This window comes from Acinonyx jubatus, chromosome B1 (assembly GCF_027475565.1).
Source record: "Acinonyx jubatus isolate Ajub_Pintada_27869175 chromosome B1, VMU_Ajub_asm_v1.0, whole genome shotgun sequence".
NCBI classification, from domain to species: Eukaryota; Metazoa; Chordata; class Mammalia; order Carnivora; family Felidae; genus Acinonyx; species Acinonyx jubatus.
In genome coordinates this window covers 161700941-161717136 of record NC_069382.1, presented here as the reverse complement: position 1 = coordinate 161717136, position 16196 = coordinate 161700941, and the positions used below count along the sequence as shown (strand labels likewise).

Genomic DNA, 16196 nt, shown 5'->3' with positions numbered 1-16196 from the left:
TTTTGTTCCCTTGTGAAATCAAAATCTACATTTTAAAGCCAGTTTAGGTGGGGATTATTTCAGTATTTCAAATAAAACTGAAAGAAATGTATACAGTGCCTTTATAAGAATCTTTGTGTATTAGGAAAAAAGTAATGGCTATGAGCTATATGACCCAAAACTTGATGTGCGATAAGAGAGATGATAAATGTCATTAATTGTGGGAAAAGACCACTTAAGGATCCTTTTTTTATTTATTTTTTTAATAAGTTTATTTATTTATTTTGAGAGAGCACACATAGGGAAGGGGCAGAGAGAGGGAGGGAGAGAGAAAATCCCAAGCAGACTGCCTGTTCGGAGCCCAGTGCGGGGCTCGAGCTCATGAAACCACAAGATCATGACCTGAGCTGAAACCAAGAGTCAGTCGCTTAACCGACTGAGCCACCCAGGCACCCCAAGGATACATTTTTTAAGGCTGAATTAGAAGATATAATAAAAACGTCCATAACCCGATCAGGGTATCCCCATAAGATCCTCTCAAGGAAAGGTGACAAAACAAACTTCCTATATATATTATTTCTTACAGTCAAATCTCATATATACAGGTGAAGAATGCTTGCTTTTCTACTATCCACAAAGTCCAAGAAACATTACCAAAACTGTTCTTGGTCTCCAACTTACACATTTCACCACCACCACTATCATAAACTCCTAAGGACTACCAGAGGGGAGGGGATAGGGGAATGGGTGAAAGAGATAACAGGGATTAAGGAGGGCACTTGTGATGAGCACCGGGTGTTGTATGGAACTGAATCACTATATTGTACACCTGAAACTAACATAACATTGTATGTTAACTATTAACTATACTGGAATTAAAATAAACTCAGTAACTGCAAGCTATGAGAATAAAAGTAGCTCAGGAAAGGGGCACCTGGGTGGCTCAGTCAGTTAAGCAACTGACTTCAGCTCAGGTCATGATCTCACCGTTCACAAGTTCGAGCCAGGCGTCAGGGTCTGTGCAGACAGCTCAGAGCCTGGAGCCTGCATGGGATTCTGTGTCTCCCTCTCTCTCTGCCCCTCCCCTGCTCGCGCGTGCGTGCATGCTCTCTCTCTCTCTCAAAAATAAATATATTTTTTTAATTTTTTTAAAAAGTAGCTTAGGAAAAAAAAGCACTCAAGCTTAACTTGCTCCTCCCGTCAAAAAATATATTCTGAAAAATAAATTCCAAACATAAAAGTGAAATGATTTAGGGGATTATTTCTTTAGCTTCATGCAATCCTCCATTAGCATGGACAATTCAGTTGCCTGTGTGTTCTCAGGCTCCACTCAAACAGCCTTGGATGAAGGATACTGACATTCCAGGTGCGGCCACATCAGACATCCGGAAAAGGACATGAAATTTGTGAATAGCAACCAAAGTTGAGGAAAACACCTCAAGCTCAAGTGCTTACGGGGCATAGACCATTTAAGTTACTAAACTAAGGCAATCTTGCAAAGGTGGAAAATGACAACTGCCCCCAAGGTAGGAGAGACCACGTGAAATGGAGTGCCTAAACGGAATTTCTGCAAGTTGACTGTTACCATGAACAAAGGTAATGAAGCCACACGACCCTATTTTACAAGAAAAGTTATTAACCAGATTTTTATGAGATTTTTAAAAAGAAAAACAAAAAAACCTGCTGGCAACCAATTCAGATTTAAAGGACTGTGTTAACCAAACCAAACTATAGGCTAAATCAGAACCCCGGACCACAGTTTGCAACTTTTGGTCTAGGGATTCAGTAGGCAAAAACGAATAAAGAAAAGAACACCGGACAAAGAGGAGACGCTGATTAATGTCAATTAAAATTAAAGGTATGCTGGGAATCTGCCTAGAATGCCGAAATGAGTAGCTTCCTTGCAGAGTTTGAGATGTAGGGGCAATAATAAACTCGAAGGAGAAGAAAATCAGTGAACGAGAGCAAGGGCAGGGAGGCAGTTCTGGGCAGTAAGTGCCTTAATAGGTATCCAGGTGAAACCGAGGACGGAGTCTTTCTCACCACAGGCTACGGAGGTCTGCAGTGCCTCAGATCCCGCGGGGCTGCGCCCGGCCGAACTACCTGCAGCCGCAGGGGTCGCGGCTCCTCTGGGGCTGGGGCCAGGACCCACAGCGCCCACTGACCCTTTCTCTCGCCCCCCTCCGGCGCCGCGAAGATGGAGTCCATTTCCCGAAGAGGGGGCCGCAGTGGCCCGTCCTCGGGCTCGGCCTCGGCCACCGGCCACCTGGCGCCAGGAAGCTTCCATCCCTGCAGAGGAAGGGGGAAAAAATAAGTGGAAGGAGAGTGAGCGCAGCGGGTGCCGAGGCGGGGAAAGGGGCAGTGGGGGAAGCCAGTGCGAGGAGCAGAATGAGGAGGGTCCCCGCGGGGCGAGGACCTGGTGTGAGAAGGTCGCGGCCCTGTCACTAGGAGGGCCAGTCCCCGCTAAGCCCAGGTTCAGGAGATGGACCAGGGAGAGAGAGGACTAGACAGAGAAATGGACCTCAGGGCAAGGAGCATCCAGTACCGCAGAGGGAGAGCCCGGGAGAAGGGAAGCGCCTCCTCAGCCTCAGAGGGACCGTAGTGCGGATAAAAGTACAGACTGACCCCTCGGCTCCCGCGGGAGACCAACCGTAGTAGCGGACCCCAAGGAAAGCTACGTCTCCTTACCGACGGCGCCCGCCCCGGGCGACTACAACTCCCAGAAGCCCAGATCGACTGCCCGCAGAACGCGTGGCATCACTGGCCACTTCCTTATCCGGGAGCGTTTCTGGGAGGGAGAGTTGCTCAAAGCGCGTGCGCTGACTTGCACCGAGCCTTCGGAAACTACAATTCCCGGCGTGCTCTGGGGTTTGGGTGGGATCGTCGCCCAGAGAGGGCGGAAGATTGGGAGCTGGGCGGGCCCTAAATGCTCTCAACTCCAGAGGATACTAAGGCTTCCCCAACGGTACCTTAAACCCAGTTGGGTATCAGGGTTCTGTCAGAGTGGCTGTAATTGACTATTCTCCAGCCTTAGCCTTGACTCCGCGCTTTCAGGTGGCAGGAGAATTCTCACTGACGGAAATAAACAATGAAAACACTTGGGCGTAGAGGAAGGAAAGAAAGCTGGGAGTATTGAGAGAAAGTGGATGGAATACAGACAAGCGCCCTTCTGAATTGCTATAGCGATATAAAGGATAAGTCTCATAGTTTTTTATAGTTTATAGTTTACAGTAAGGTCCTGAAGGAGGCTGATTTTTACCTTCATGACAGCTCCCTAAAGTAGATTTTATTAAGGAAAGTAATTGAAAGCCATGACATGACTTTGCTGACTTTTCCAGTAAGATATACTGCGCTGAGCGCTGAACAGGGAGCCTGCTTGGGATTCTCTTTTTCCCTCTTTCTCTGCGCGTCTCCCCACTCTCAAAATAAATAAACATCAAAAAAAGATAAATGTCAAAAAATTGGGGGTCTGACTGGGACTGAGGAATATGTTGATTGCTGTTTGGAACTACTGTCTTTATACAACTCTTCAACCTCAATTCTCTACATTAATAATAAATACCTAACGTTTAAATGGCATTTGTTAAGTGCCAGACACTATTCAAAGTGTCTTAATATATATGTATTAATGAATTCTTCACAATAACCCTATTTATTCCCAGTTTACAGCTGAGAACACCGAGGCACAGAGAGGTTAAGTAATCTGCCTTTGCTGATAGAACTAGGTATTGTTATCATGGATACCATTTTTTAAATTAGGAAACAAACACAAAATTTTCTTATTCAAAATCCTAGCAGAATCAAAATCGCAACAGAGTAGCGTGATTCCTGACCTATATTCTTAAACACCATGCCATATGATTACTGTATAAATGTATTTAATGTTTACATAGAAATTCCAGTTACTTTTAGAGGGCCTAATCAAGTGAAAAAATCCTCACATAACGAGAATTTTTCCCCTGCCATATGACAAAATAAAAATTTATAATCATAATTATTTTGGAATCGGAATCATATGTGTTATCTGTGTTAGGAAACTATTACAGAATGATAGTAAAGTTTTGCAGTGAAGAATTGTATACCATGTGGAAGCATATGTCAGTTGAGAACCTGTTTACAAAGTGACCATTGCTGTTATTTTTACTTTGGAATTTCAGATAATATTTGGGAGAAACAAGATTTTTTTGTGTGTTTATGGGAAATATAATTAAAAATTATAAATATAATTAAAATTATATTATTTAGTATATATCCTATGTATTAAATTAATAATTTATTATCATATTATGTTATTATATAGTATATATTAAATTATTATATAATAGGGGCGCCTGGGTGGCTCAGTCGGTTGAGCGTCCGACTTCGGCTCAGGTCATGATCTCACAGTTTGTGAGTTCGAGCCCCGCGTGGGGCTCTCTGCTAACAGCTCAGAGCCTGGAGCCTGCTTCGGATTCTGTGCCTCCCTCTCTCTCTGCCCCTTCCCTGCTCATACTCTGTCTCTCAAAAATGAATAAACGTTAAAAATTTTTTTAAATTATTATATAATAAATATAAGTAAATATAAGTAAACACAATTAAAATTATAAAATATAATTAAAATTATAAAGATCGATAACTATAATTGTGCAGGTCCAATTAATTTTAATTATTGGAAATAGTACCCAGAAGAATAGCTAAAAAGAGGCTGACAATACAAAGTGTTGGCAACAATGTGGAGTAACTGGAACTCTAATACTTACTGGCGGAAGTGGAAATTGGTTGAAACCCTTTCAAAAAATGTTTGGCAATATCTACTAAAATATGACTTAGTACTATAACACCATAACCAAACAATTCCACTTCTGTATATACCCCTAAAAGATATGAGTGCATATGTCCAGAAAACTCACATTTAGAGCAGCTTTATTCATAGCAACCAAAAGCTAGAAACAATCCTAATGTCCAGAATAGAAAAATAAATGTGGTGTAGTCATATAATGGACACACACACAAATGTGTGTGTGTGTATGTGTGTGTATATACATATATACACATACATACACATACATGAATATAACATGAATATATATGAATATATATACACACACATATATATATGAATATAACATGAATATATATGAATACACACACACACATATATGAATATAACATGATGGGTGATCTCAAAGATATCATATTAAGCAAAAGAAGCCAGACAAAGGAGAGTACTTACGTGTGGTTCCAATTTCATAAAGTTTCTGAACTAGAAATAGAAGCCAAATTAGTGATAACCTCTGATGGGGGTAGAAGGATTTTAACTGAGAAGAGGAGTGAGGTAGCCACCTAAGTGGTGGAAAACTTCTATCTTGATCTGGGTGGTAGTTTCATGTGTGTGTATACATATAAAAACAAAAAATATATACATGTATGATTTGTGCAATTTACGATATGTGTGATACCCCTCAATTCTGAAAAGAATTATAAAATATAGAAAAAATAAGATATCTGAATACGTCTATTGTCCAGCCCCTTGAAAAATGTGATTTAATTATATTTATTTGTCCATTACTGGTACATTATCCTGATGTGGATTTTTTTTGCCAGAGTACCCATACAGAGCCCCCAAATACATTTATCCTTGACAGATACATATATATTTATGTAAACACTATGCCAGTTATCAATTTATTGCCTCTCAACTCCAATTCACCCTTCAATATATGCTCTATAATAATGGACAGCACTCTTTTAAGCACCTCGTCTTAGAGCACCACCTTAAGTTTTCTCAGAAGAGGGCGCTGGAGAGACATAGTGGGAAAGAACTTTTCCGGTGTTTCCTGCTACCGCACGTAGGGTCAGCAACCTTGCAGTCTCTGCCTGGCCTGCAGTTAACCTTCAAAACAGACTCAACATGGAAACTGGCCCAGGGCCCCCTGCTCACTCTCTCTTAAATTAAAAAAAAAAAATTTTTTAAGGAAATTAAGAATACGACATAAAGTGCAAAAATATACCAGCCAAAATAAGTAAAAAAGATTTTCTGCCATACATAGGGCAGAGGAAAACTAGAATATTAATAATCAGGTTGTTTCCATAGTCACATTAAAATAACTTTCAAAATATAACTTTAGGGGACTTATTCTTTTTTTCCTTTAGTTAGTAATATTCAGAATTGAATGATAAAAATAGCACTGTATAATGTAAATTTTATGAAAATGAAACTAAAATTTTTTTTGACTTTATCATTTTACTTTGTCGAGGAAAACCACAAGAGAAACAAAAATCAAACAAACATTTATTCATATTTAATGTAAACTGTTTTCAAATATTCAGCTTAATAATCCATCCATCAATCAATAATGGAGTCTAGCAGATATCTAATATTATCAGGCACTGGACATAATGTACTCAGAGATGAGAGAGATTCATGATAGGTAAAGTACCAGGATTAGGATGAAGAGACTCATGAAGACGCCAGGGGCAGGGTTAGATTTGGATAGAATGGAAAGATGCAATCTGAGTGGTAAGCCAAGGTTTAGAAGAGAAAATAAATATGGCACATGTTTGAACCAGAAAAGGGAAAATTCTATTGAATCCCAAGGCAAAGGTCATAAAGAAAGTTGGAGAGCATCTTGAAAACAGAAGTAGAAAAATTCGTTCTCAACGATGGCACTAAGTAATCGCTACGAGGTTCAAGAAAGGGGAAACAATATCATAAAAGGAAGCCTTAGGTTTTTTTTTTTTTATCTGATTTTGCTTCTGAAAGATCACAGTGGCAACTCCGTGGAAATGGACTGTTGAGGTAAGAGGAATAAAAGTGGAATTAGATGCTGGGTAACAGGCTACTGTAGGAATCTAGGTGAAAGACGGTAGTTTAGATGAGCAATGGATGTGACAGATTACCCTCACACTCGGGGTATATCTTGAAGGTTGAGGTCACAACATTCACTGACAGCTTAGATAACAGGTATGAGATTAAGAGTCAAGAAAATAAGACTCAAACTTTTTCACCAGAGGAACTGGGTCAATGGTAGTGTCATTTTCTGACATAGGAAGGACAGGGAAAGAAACAGGCTTGAGAAAAAAAGTCATGAGTTCTGCCTAGGACACATCAAATTCTCACTATAAACAAACAAACAAACAAGATCACCAGCTTGCACAACAATGCTTCTGGCACTAGATGTATAGCTTCTTCCAAACAAAACAATTCAATTTGCAGAATTGACATTTAACTCAGTTCTGACACTTAACTCAGTTCTGACACTAACTGCCTGGAGAGTACAGACCCCATAGGTTAAGGGCTCAGTCCCCCGAAACTGCCCTCACACACATTTCATATGTCCAGTCACAAGTCTCATGTTGTCACATGTGCTACTAGCCAACTAGTTATAAATCATGTCCTCCTCCTATTGTTCTATAATTTTCTAGAATGGCTCACAGGAGCCAGAAACAGAGTTTACTTTTTCTTACTGATTTATCATAAATGATACAACTCAGGACCAGGCACATGGAAGATATTCATAGGACAAGGAATGTGGGAAGGGGTAAGGAGCTTCCATAACTCTGAGGGCACTACCCTCCCAGTACCTCAATGTGTTTAGCAAGCCAGAAGCCCTCCAAACCCCTTGGGTTAAGGATTTTTTATTGGAGCCTCATTACATAAGCCTAATGGATTAGATCATTGGGTGTTAGTGATTGACTCAACCAGTAGTCCCTCTCCCCTTCCCAAGGTCAGGGAGTAGGGCTGAAAGTTCCAATTATCTAATCCCATGGTTTATTCCCCTGGCAACCAGCCCCCATCCTTAGGGGCTTTCTAAAAGTTACCTCATCAACAGAAACTCAGATGTGGTTGAAAGAGGCATGTTATGAAAAACAAAAAAATGCTTTTTAAAAAATTTTTCACTCTGGAGCTGGCTTCAGGAGTCAGTGACAAAAACCAAATCTTAAAAAAGATATTCCTATAGCTCTTATCACTTAGGGAACTACAACGGTTTTAGGAGCTTGGGCCAGGAAACAGAAACAAAGACCAAAATTTATATTTCTTATTAAAGTACATTTAGCAAAGAAAATACCATGTGCCCAGTTCGATATACAAGTCTGGAGTTCGGAGGAGAGGCTGCAGATACAAATTTGGGAGTTTACAGCACATAGATCTTGTAAAATGCTACGGGATATATGAGCTCACTTAGGGAGTGATTATGGTGGCCACGGGACACTTTGGCCTTTAAAGATTCAATGAGGAGGGGAACCAAGGGAGATGGAAATCCAGTCAGAGAAGTGACTGGAAGCCAAGTATCTCGAAAGGCAAGTGAAGAAAAGCATTTCCAGAAAGGAAGTGATCATTTCTACCTAACACCACTGAGAGATCTGGTGAGTTTTGGACTCAGGACTGACCACGAGATTTGGCAAAGCAGGGGTCATTGATATTGGTCACCTTGACAAGAGATTGCAGTGGAGTGATAGCAGCAAAACTTCATCGTGTCAGGTTCAAGGAAGAACAGAGAGAGAGGAACTCTCTCCGTTGGCAAAGACAAATTCTACAGAAGTTTTACAGTCAAAGAGAGCAGAATGCTGTGTTGGCTGGAAGCAGATACAGGGCCAAGCAGCAGGTAGATGTTCTTTTAAGATTTGAGCCATTGCACATTGAAGGGGACAATCCATAGGGGGTGAGAAGATGGTAAAGCATAATGGGGGGAGGGGCAAGGCAAGGGGGAGATGATTGTAACAACAAAGTCCTTGAGTACAAGAGAGGGTCTAGAAACCTGTGCACAAGTAGAAGATACAGTTTCTCAGACAGGAACTTAGGGTGCTTGTCCATTGTAAGAGACTTGTCTCAGACATTCTTCAGGCTTGCTCCCATGCCCGATGCTGTGGTGGCAAGACCCTAACGTGTGCGTTCTCAGTGCACTACTTGGGGCATGAGACTCTTTTAGAGGCTAGGGACTCCAGGTCTAGGATCCAGCCTTCCCCATGTTCAACTTGGTTGTTTCCTTTGAGGGCCTACTATAGCCTTGGGGAGCACCCAAGGAACCAACAGGTTTTTTTTTTTCCTTCCCCCAGCTCAGAGTTAAAGTCTAGCAGAAATCCTACTTCTGAGTTAACGCAACACACTTTGTAAAATGTTCATGCCGTTCATCTGTGATCTAGTAAAAGATTCACTATTTCTCTGAATATGTTGAAAGGAAATTCTCTAAAACTAGAAGAGAAAGCCCTGGAAGTAGGGTTGACATTCAGATATCACCTTAAAAAAAAAAAAAAAAAAAAAGATAGGCTGGGAGCAGGATAACTCATGAGTACATAATGGTCTCAAGAAACAACAGATTTATTTGGGCAGATATTCCAAATATGAGATATACATAGATTCAGGGGTTCCATTGCTAAAAGAAGAAGACAGGTATTTCTGCTAGACTTTAATATTATATATAATGTATATTATACACTATCATATGTTATTTATATTTATATTATTATGTATTGTATATGATATGTTATATTATTATTTTATATATATTTTTTACGGAACATATCATGTATGTAATATTATATATTAATATAAAGACTATGCCGTGTCGGCCTCTCTTGCTTTTAGGTGTAACCGCACAACTAAGTTTTTGCCAGTGAGATGTGAGTGGAAACGGAAAGTGTCCTAAAGGAAAGAAATGCCCTCCCCCTTTCTCATTCCAGATGCCTAATGTGTAAATAGGATGGCGGAAGCTGAATTAGCCATCTCAGACCATGAGGCGATCTTGGGAGAGGAGACCTACGGGATGAAAGGCAGATCTGTTGAAACATCCAGATAGGAGCTAGTATCCCGGAGAACTTCTCTGAGAAATGTCATGGCAGGCCTGTCCTGCTTCTCTCTGGACTTCAGCACGAGAAGTAAATATAGATCAATCATGTTTAAACAACAGTTCCTGAATTCTTCTAAGCCGTTACTATCCTCTGCTTGCATCTGAACCCACAATACACAAATAATCCAGTTTTGTGAGGGAAAGCTGATAATTCGATTTCAATAAATTTTCTACAGACCTTTAATCAAAAGCCATTACAAGAATTTGAAAAACATTCCAACAGAAGTGAGATGGCTGTCAGAGAATACAATCATCAGCTTAAAAGAGGTGATAAATTTTTAATTCCTTGAGGCTTTTGAAAGTGCTCAGATATTGTTCCGTTAGATATTACTCAGATGAACTCAGCAATAGTTAACTTGACATCTGAAGATCCTTTCCAGGCTTGTTACTGGACTATTCTGTTGTGTTTATTTTTCCAGGGTTGGCATCAAGACTATGATACTAGAGGGGCACCTCAGTGGCGCAGTCAGTGAAGCGTCCGACTTCGACTCAGGTCACGATCTCACCACTCATGAGTTCGAGCCCCGTGTCGGGCTCTGTGCTGACAGCTCGGAGCCTGGAGCCCGTTTCAGATTCTGTGTCTCTGTCCCTCCCCTGCTCTCATCTGTCTGTCTCTCTAAAATAAATAAAACATAAAAAAAAAAAAACTATGATACTAGAAACATGTTACTTCCTAATATGGCGTGACAGTGTGCCAAACAGTGCGTAATGCTTCTAAAGTTAGTAGGAGCCTTCATTTCCACAATTACTGCCTTCTCTTGAAGAGAAAAATAAAATCTGAGAAACCCTAGTTCTGAGGAGATTCAAGGCACCTTACAAAACATTACAAACATTCTTGCCACTTCTAGGTGATCTAGAAAAAGACTCACTATTTCTCTGAATGTGCTGAAAGAAAATCTTCTAAACACTAGAAGCAACTCTTGCAAATGAGGTTGACATTCATATATCACTTTTTAAAAATGATGGAACCATCTGGCAACAAGGTGATTCATTATCACAGTTTGCTCTCAAGAAATAACAGGCAACCACTCCAAATAAGCTATTTTTCATTCCTAGTGACAGCACTGTGAGGAGTTATACTCTTAATGTTTTGTATGAAGAGACTTCCAGAACCTCCACCATTACACATTTTTCCCTCCCCTTCCCCATTACGTGATTTTCCTCATCTCTGCCTAGTTTAAAGTGAGTTCGTTCCTCTTCCAAGCAATCCTACTTATTCTCTGAAAGAGAGCTTATTTTTTTTCCAAATTGCCAGTGGTGGTCCATTAATTAATCACGATATCAATTTAGTAATTTGCAACAAGCATTTTTTCAAAAGAACTAAAATAGAATAGATAAAAGAGAAAGTCCTTGAGTACATTGCACGTTATAAGGGGAAGTATTCTTTTCTGAAAGGTTTGTTACAGCTATGTGTTTTCTAGATCGCAATTAAAATGCATGTTATATGGGTCATTTATTATGGGTCATAATCAAGGAAGTTTGAACAGACTGCCCTGGAAACAGTTGCCCTCATTATCGCACCTGACCTTTCTCAGCTCAGAAATATTTTTTCTTTGCCTCAACATTCTGCTTAAATTACACTTCTAAGAATCATTTGTTCCCCAATGAGAATAGCCTTCCTTTGGTACCATGCTGTCATGTGTCTTACAAGTGCAGCACTCAGGGAAGTCCAATCAGTGAAGCAAAATCCGAAGCTGCTGGATCTCTCTGTTTTTCTTACATTTGGCTTTAGGAGTAGATGATGAGCTTTGAGGCCTCTTTCCACAGTAAGACTAGATATTCCGTTTCTCTTAGTCCTCAGAGACAAGTATGGGAATAACCAGCTTCTGAAGGAAATTTATAGATGAAATAGTCAATGTTAAGTCTTTCCATTCTCTTAATAATCATCTAGGTATCTTTACTGTTGCTGTTGCTGTTTTTTTAAGTGCATTTTCCCAGCCTTTGTCTTTCTGTACTGGAGTCCTGTGTTCTCTCCCGCACCACCATTAATCCATGTGTCACCTTTCCACTCATTCTCCAGACCCCACCCAGCTCTAATAAAATATATTCAGGGTTCATTAAACAGAAGAGCACACGATTTCCTAAGTTTGGATGCTCATGATTTTCTACAAAGGCAGGAAAATTTCTTCTTAAAACTTCCTAACGAAACCCAAACTTTTCGTGATTTTTTTTTTGTAAGTACTCCCTGGAACATTACAGGCTACAAAACTCCTTATCTAGGCCTTTACTGTATTCTTTACTGTATTTGATTGCTTAAAGCCAATTACTTAAAAATTATAATTTGAATTATTTTACTTGGGGTACTCCAGTGGAACTTATCTATACTGAAGCTCATCCATTGATTTTAAGATCATATTTAATTAAACATGTTAGGTGTAACTGGTCCCATCAGGATCAGTAAGCCAAGAATCTATTTAACCTTACCACTTGTATGATCTTACTCTAAATGTCATATGTAATTGAAACAATAGTAAGCATCCCTATGATAAATTTTTGGAAGTTCAAATAAGTGATATTTACTTATTTCCCTTGTCCACAAACCTATTTACAGCTCAACTAGGTGATTTAGTTATGGCTTCCTGTTCTCAAGGATCATTTAATTTGAAGAGCGTGATCTTAACCAGACTCAGAGAGCAAACTCTCAATCCGCATGGTCAATACCTTTGGCATACTATATTTGATTGCAGATAAGTGTTTGAAATATGGTTAAGCTATATTATGTATTTTTAGATCCTTTGTGATTTATTTTTGACCATCCTTTCTGAGCTGCAAAGAAGCAAAGTCTTTCTGGTTTGGCATGGAGGCCAGAAGGGCAGTCTCTTTCTCCAGGTAAGACATAGAAATGAAACTAGGTCACCGGTGTTAAACCAAGAGGTCTATGTTAAGAGATTTAGTACCAAAATGTGAAAAAAGAATTTCTAAAAAGGGAGGAAATAGCCATTATTGCAGTTCAGTAAAAAACAACTCTCAGTTTTCTGTCACCAAAGAGTCTTGCCTCTCTTTAATCAAAACGTTTCAAATGCCCAATTATTTTAGATATAAAAATAAAAGAAATATAATTGAAGTAAATTTCATATTACGTTATTGTGGTATGCTTCCGTAGTAATTTTATATATTTTGTGCTCTTTGGGCATTTTGAAACTATTTCTAAATGGAACAATGGGAATATCTGTAATATAAATCTATTGATTATCAGTATTTTTGGCAAATGAAGGAACTAGGGACAGTGACTTATTACATTCAAAAATGAATGGAAAAAAATTACATCTGTGTTCTAGAGACTCCTGATAATGGTACGCAAATGTTCATCCCTTGTGCCCTGAGTGGCTGGCTCATTGGTCCCCCTTTCTGCAGAGAGAAAGCAATGAGACCACTGAAGGAAAGCATGGAACATCATGGATTTTGGTGCCATAACGGTACTGTGCTCCTGGGCATCATCAATCTTTGTGACAAACCCAGGAAACAGGCTCCATGATCTCTAAAGAACTAACTCAAGTAGCTTTTTGGACCACATCCAACTGGCTAAAGCTCAACCCAGATAAAACAAAAATGAATCTAACTAAAAAGAGAAATTGGAAATCTGACAAGAAATCCAATATCAACTCTTTTTAAGGGCCAACATTGTCAGGCTGATGAGTAATTTTGTGGTAAATTGCTATTTTCAGAACCCCAAAGGAATGCATTGGTGAAAAATGCATTCTTTCACCTCTAACTCATCAGGAAACCAAGAGCCAGACATGAAATGTAATTCTAGAAGGTATTGTCTCGAATTTACTCAATATGCAGTCTGACTAGCTTAAAGTGGAAACCTACAGGTAACAGACATGTTATCACCAAGTAGAACCCCATAAAGCACTCAACTTGGTCTGTGTAGAGAGCAATCAAGGGCAACCTCACAGTGAAGTAAACACTGAACCAAGGGTCAAAAGTCCAGGCTTTGTCACTAAACTAGCTGTGTGAATTCATACTTACCTCTTCTACTCCTCTTTTCTCTTCCATTTGAAATAGTTCACATATACCAAAAATTATAGACAGAATACATGTATTTGTACCTAGGTTCATCAGATCTTAACATTTGAACTTATGTCTTTCAGATTGTTTTTAAAAATATAAAACATCATGGACTGTTGAAGTCCTCTGAACTTTTCACTGTCCCCCCACCCCCGTCTCATTCTCTCCAGCCCCACAAGTGTGAATGCTGTTCCGATTTCTGCTATCGAATATTCCCATGCCTGTTATTAAACTGTGACATCAGAGGTGCAGATCCATACACACTACTGAGTATTGTGTTGTGTGTTCGTAAATTTTGTATAGGTGATATTTTGTGCACATGAAAGTCGGCTCATGAATGCAAGGGTGAAGAGCAGGAGCCCTGAAGCCTCACTGTCCGGGTTCAAAGAGCAGTTATACCACTTCCTTCCTGTGGGCCTTGGGCAAATTACTTACACTCTCTGTGCCTCCCTTTCCTCATCTTTTAAACAGAACACATAGTGGAACCTAATTTACAAGCTATCGCGAAGATTAAATGCACTGAAATCTAGAAAGTACTTGAACAGTGCCAGCACAAACTAATCACTAGGTTAAGTGTTGGTATCTGTTACTATTCAAGCATGTTGTATGGTATTCCATTATGGGGCTATATTCCAATTCATGTATCTGGCTCCCTTTTGATGGACATTTAGGTTGTTTCCAACCTTTAACTATTATAAGCATTCTTTGACATGTCTTATGGTGCATATGTGGCCAATTTTCTGTAGTGACTATACCTAACGATGAAATTGCTGGCTTTTAGATCAGCCTGACCCTGGCTTTAGCAGATATTAGCACATGGCTCTCCAACATATGGTAAAAATTCCCACTGCTACTCCAAGTTCCTGACACTCTACATCCTCACCAACTGTAGTGTTGCCTCATCATCATTTCTGTACTTGTAAAACGAGGAGGGGTGAATTAGACGATCTCTGGAATCTTTTTGCATTTTCTATGTGCTCCAATTTCCTTTCCGTGAATTTCCTGCTTTCTTCCTTCACCTAGAGATAAACTAGTCCAGGGAATAGCAACCTTTTCTTTTGAGTCTATAGGCCTGTTGTTTGGTATTTTATATTCTGAACGGTCTATAAACAAAGGCATCCAATAATACAATTTCTGTAGTCATAAGGTAGAATATTAACCACATTGACAGTGTTTTAGCCAGGCATACTTCCAACACTGTTAAAACATATCAATAGTTCCCAAACTTTTTAAAGCAATGGATATTTTTTAATAAAAATATAAAGTGAATTTCAATATAGATGCTGCTTGCTCCTTTTTTGTGTGTGCTTACCTCTAATACATAGCTCACAGATTGGTAAAAAGCTTCTTGTAATGTAATTGTCATTATTGCATTGGTGAGCTTTCCGAAATTAAGAAATACTAAAATGCTTCAATTTATCTTGTTGCTGTATCCATTAAATTTGCATATTAAATTTTATTTGATCATGCTTTAATTTTAGACTGGCATATAGTTTGCTATGCTAAAATCTTCTGGAAATATTCATGTTAGGAAAAAAAAATGCCCATTATTGCCAAAGAGCTCTGATTTTACTACCTATAATTTCTGTGAAAAAAAAAGTAGTTTCATTCAGGCTTTGGAGGTTGTGATTGTAGACCAACATTGCCACCTAATGGTAAGAAGTTTAACTATATCATATTTCAAGTTGGAAAAGTTGGGGTTTTTTAAAGATATATGCAAAACTCTGAAGTAATCTATTCCTATGGAAACATTACATTATACTAGAGTGGGGCAGGAAATGCAGAGTAAACACTCATCAGACACACTGGCAAGACTAGCTGATTGGGCTTCTGCTCCCTCCTTGATCTGCCATCTATGAGTTCCAGAATTCTCTCTCATTTGCTCTCAGATTAGTTACTAAACAACTTCAAATTTCAACCACTTCTCCCTTGTCCTTATCTAGACCCTGTCCTAGTCTTAATATGTTAAGACAGGCAAGTGGAGTCTGGAATCAATCTAGAATAAGGGTGGTTTCTTGCATTAGCAAAAGGTGAGTTCCTGCTTTGGCATCTATCTGTACCCAGGTCAGCATCCTTACCATGAGTCTCCCAAAGCCACATATTTCCTGTCTTTTTAAAAGATTTCTGTATGAAGCCAGAATCCAGTTGTGAACCTCTGCATTGCACTCCAGGTGTCTAAAGTGGAACTTTGCCACTACCTGTCAGAGCCTCCACCTGGAAGAGTCATGGAAAAGGAATTGGCTTAGCCCTCCCGACTCAAGTCTTTGTACCAAGAATCTGCCACCTGTCCAATAGAAGCATCAGAAAGACTTACAGAGCTTTGGGTCCGAGGTCATCAAATCAGAATGGCTGTCTCTAGCCCAGATCAGACTCGATGTA

General features: G+C 39.5%; 1 protein-coding gene across 5 annotated transcripts in view; it reads right to left on the bottom strand.

The window, feature by feature from the left end:
* Positions 1–2774, bottom strand: part of NFXL1 (nuclear transcription factor, X-box binding like 1) — a 72024-nt gene extending 69250 nt beyond the window's left edge. The window contains exons 1-2 of one of the 5 annotated variants that reach the window (XM_015072313.3): positions 2668–2774; positions 2023–2268 (exon numbers count right to left, since the gene is read on the bottom strand). In XM_015072313.3, coding sequence (XP_014927799.2) covers positions 2023–2266 — 244 coding nt within the window. In that variant the 5' untranslated portion in view covers positions 2267–2268; positions 2668–2774. Of the gene's footprint in view, positions 1–2022; positions 2269–2500 lie in introns of all 5 variants that reach the window. The other 4 variants (XM_015072311.3, XM_027056355.2, XM_015072312.3 and 1 more) reach the window with 4 other exon arrangements.
* Positions 2775–16196: the final 13422 nt, after the last annotated feature.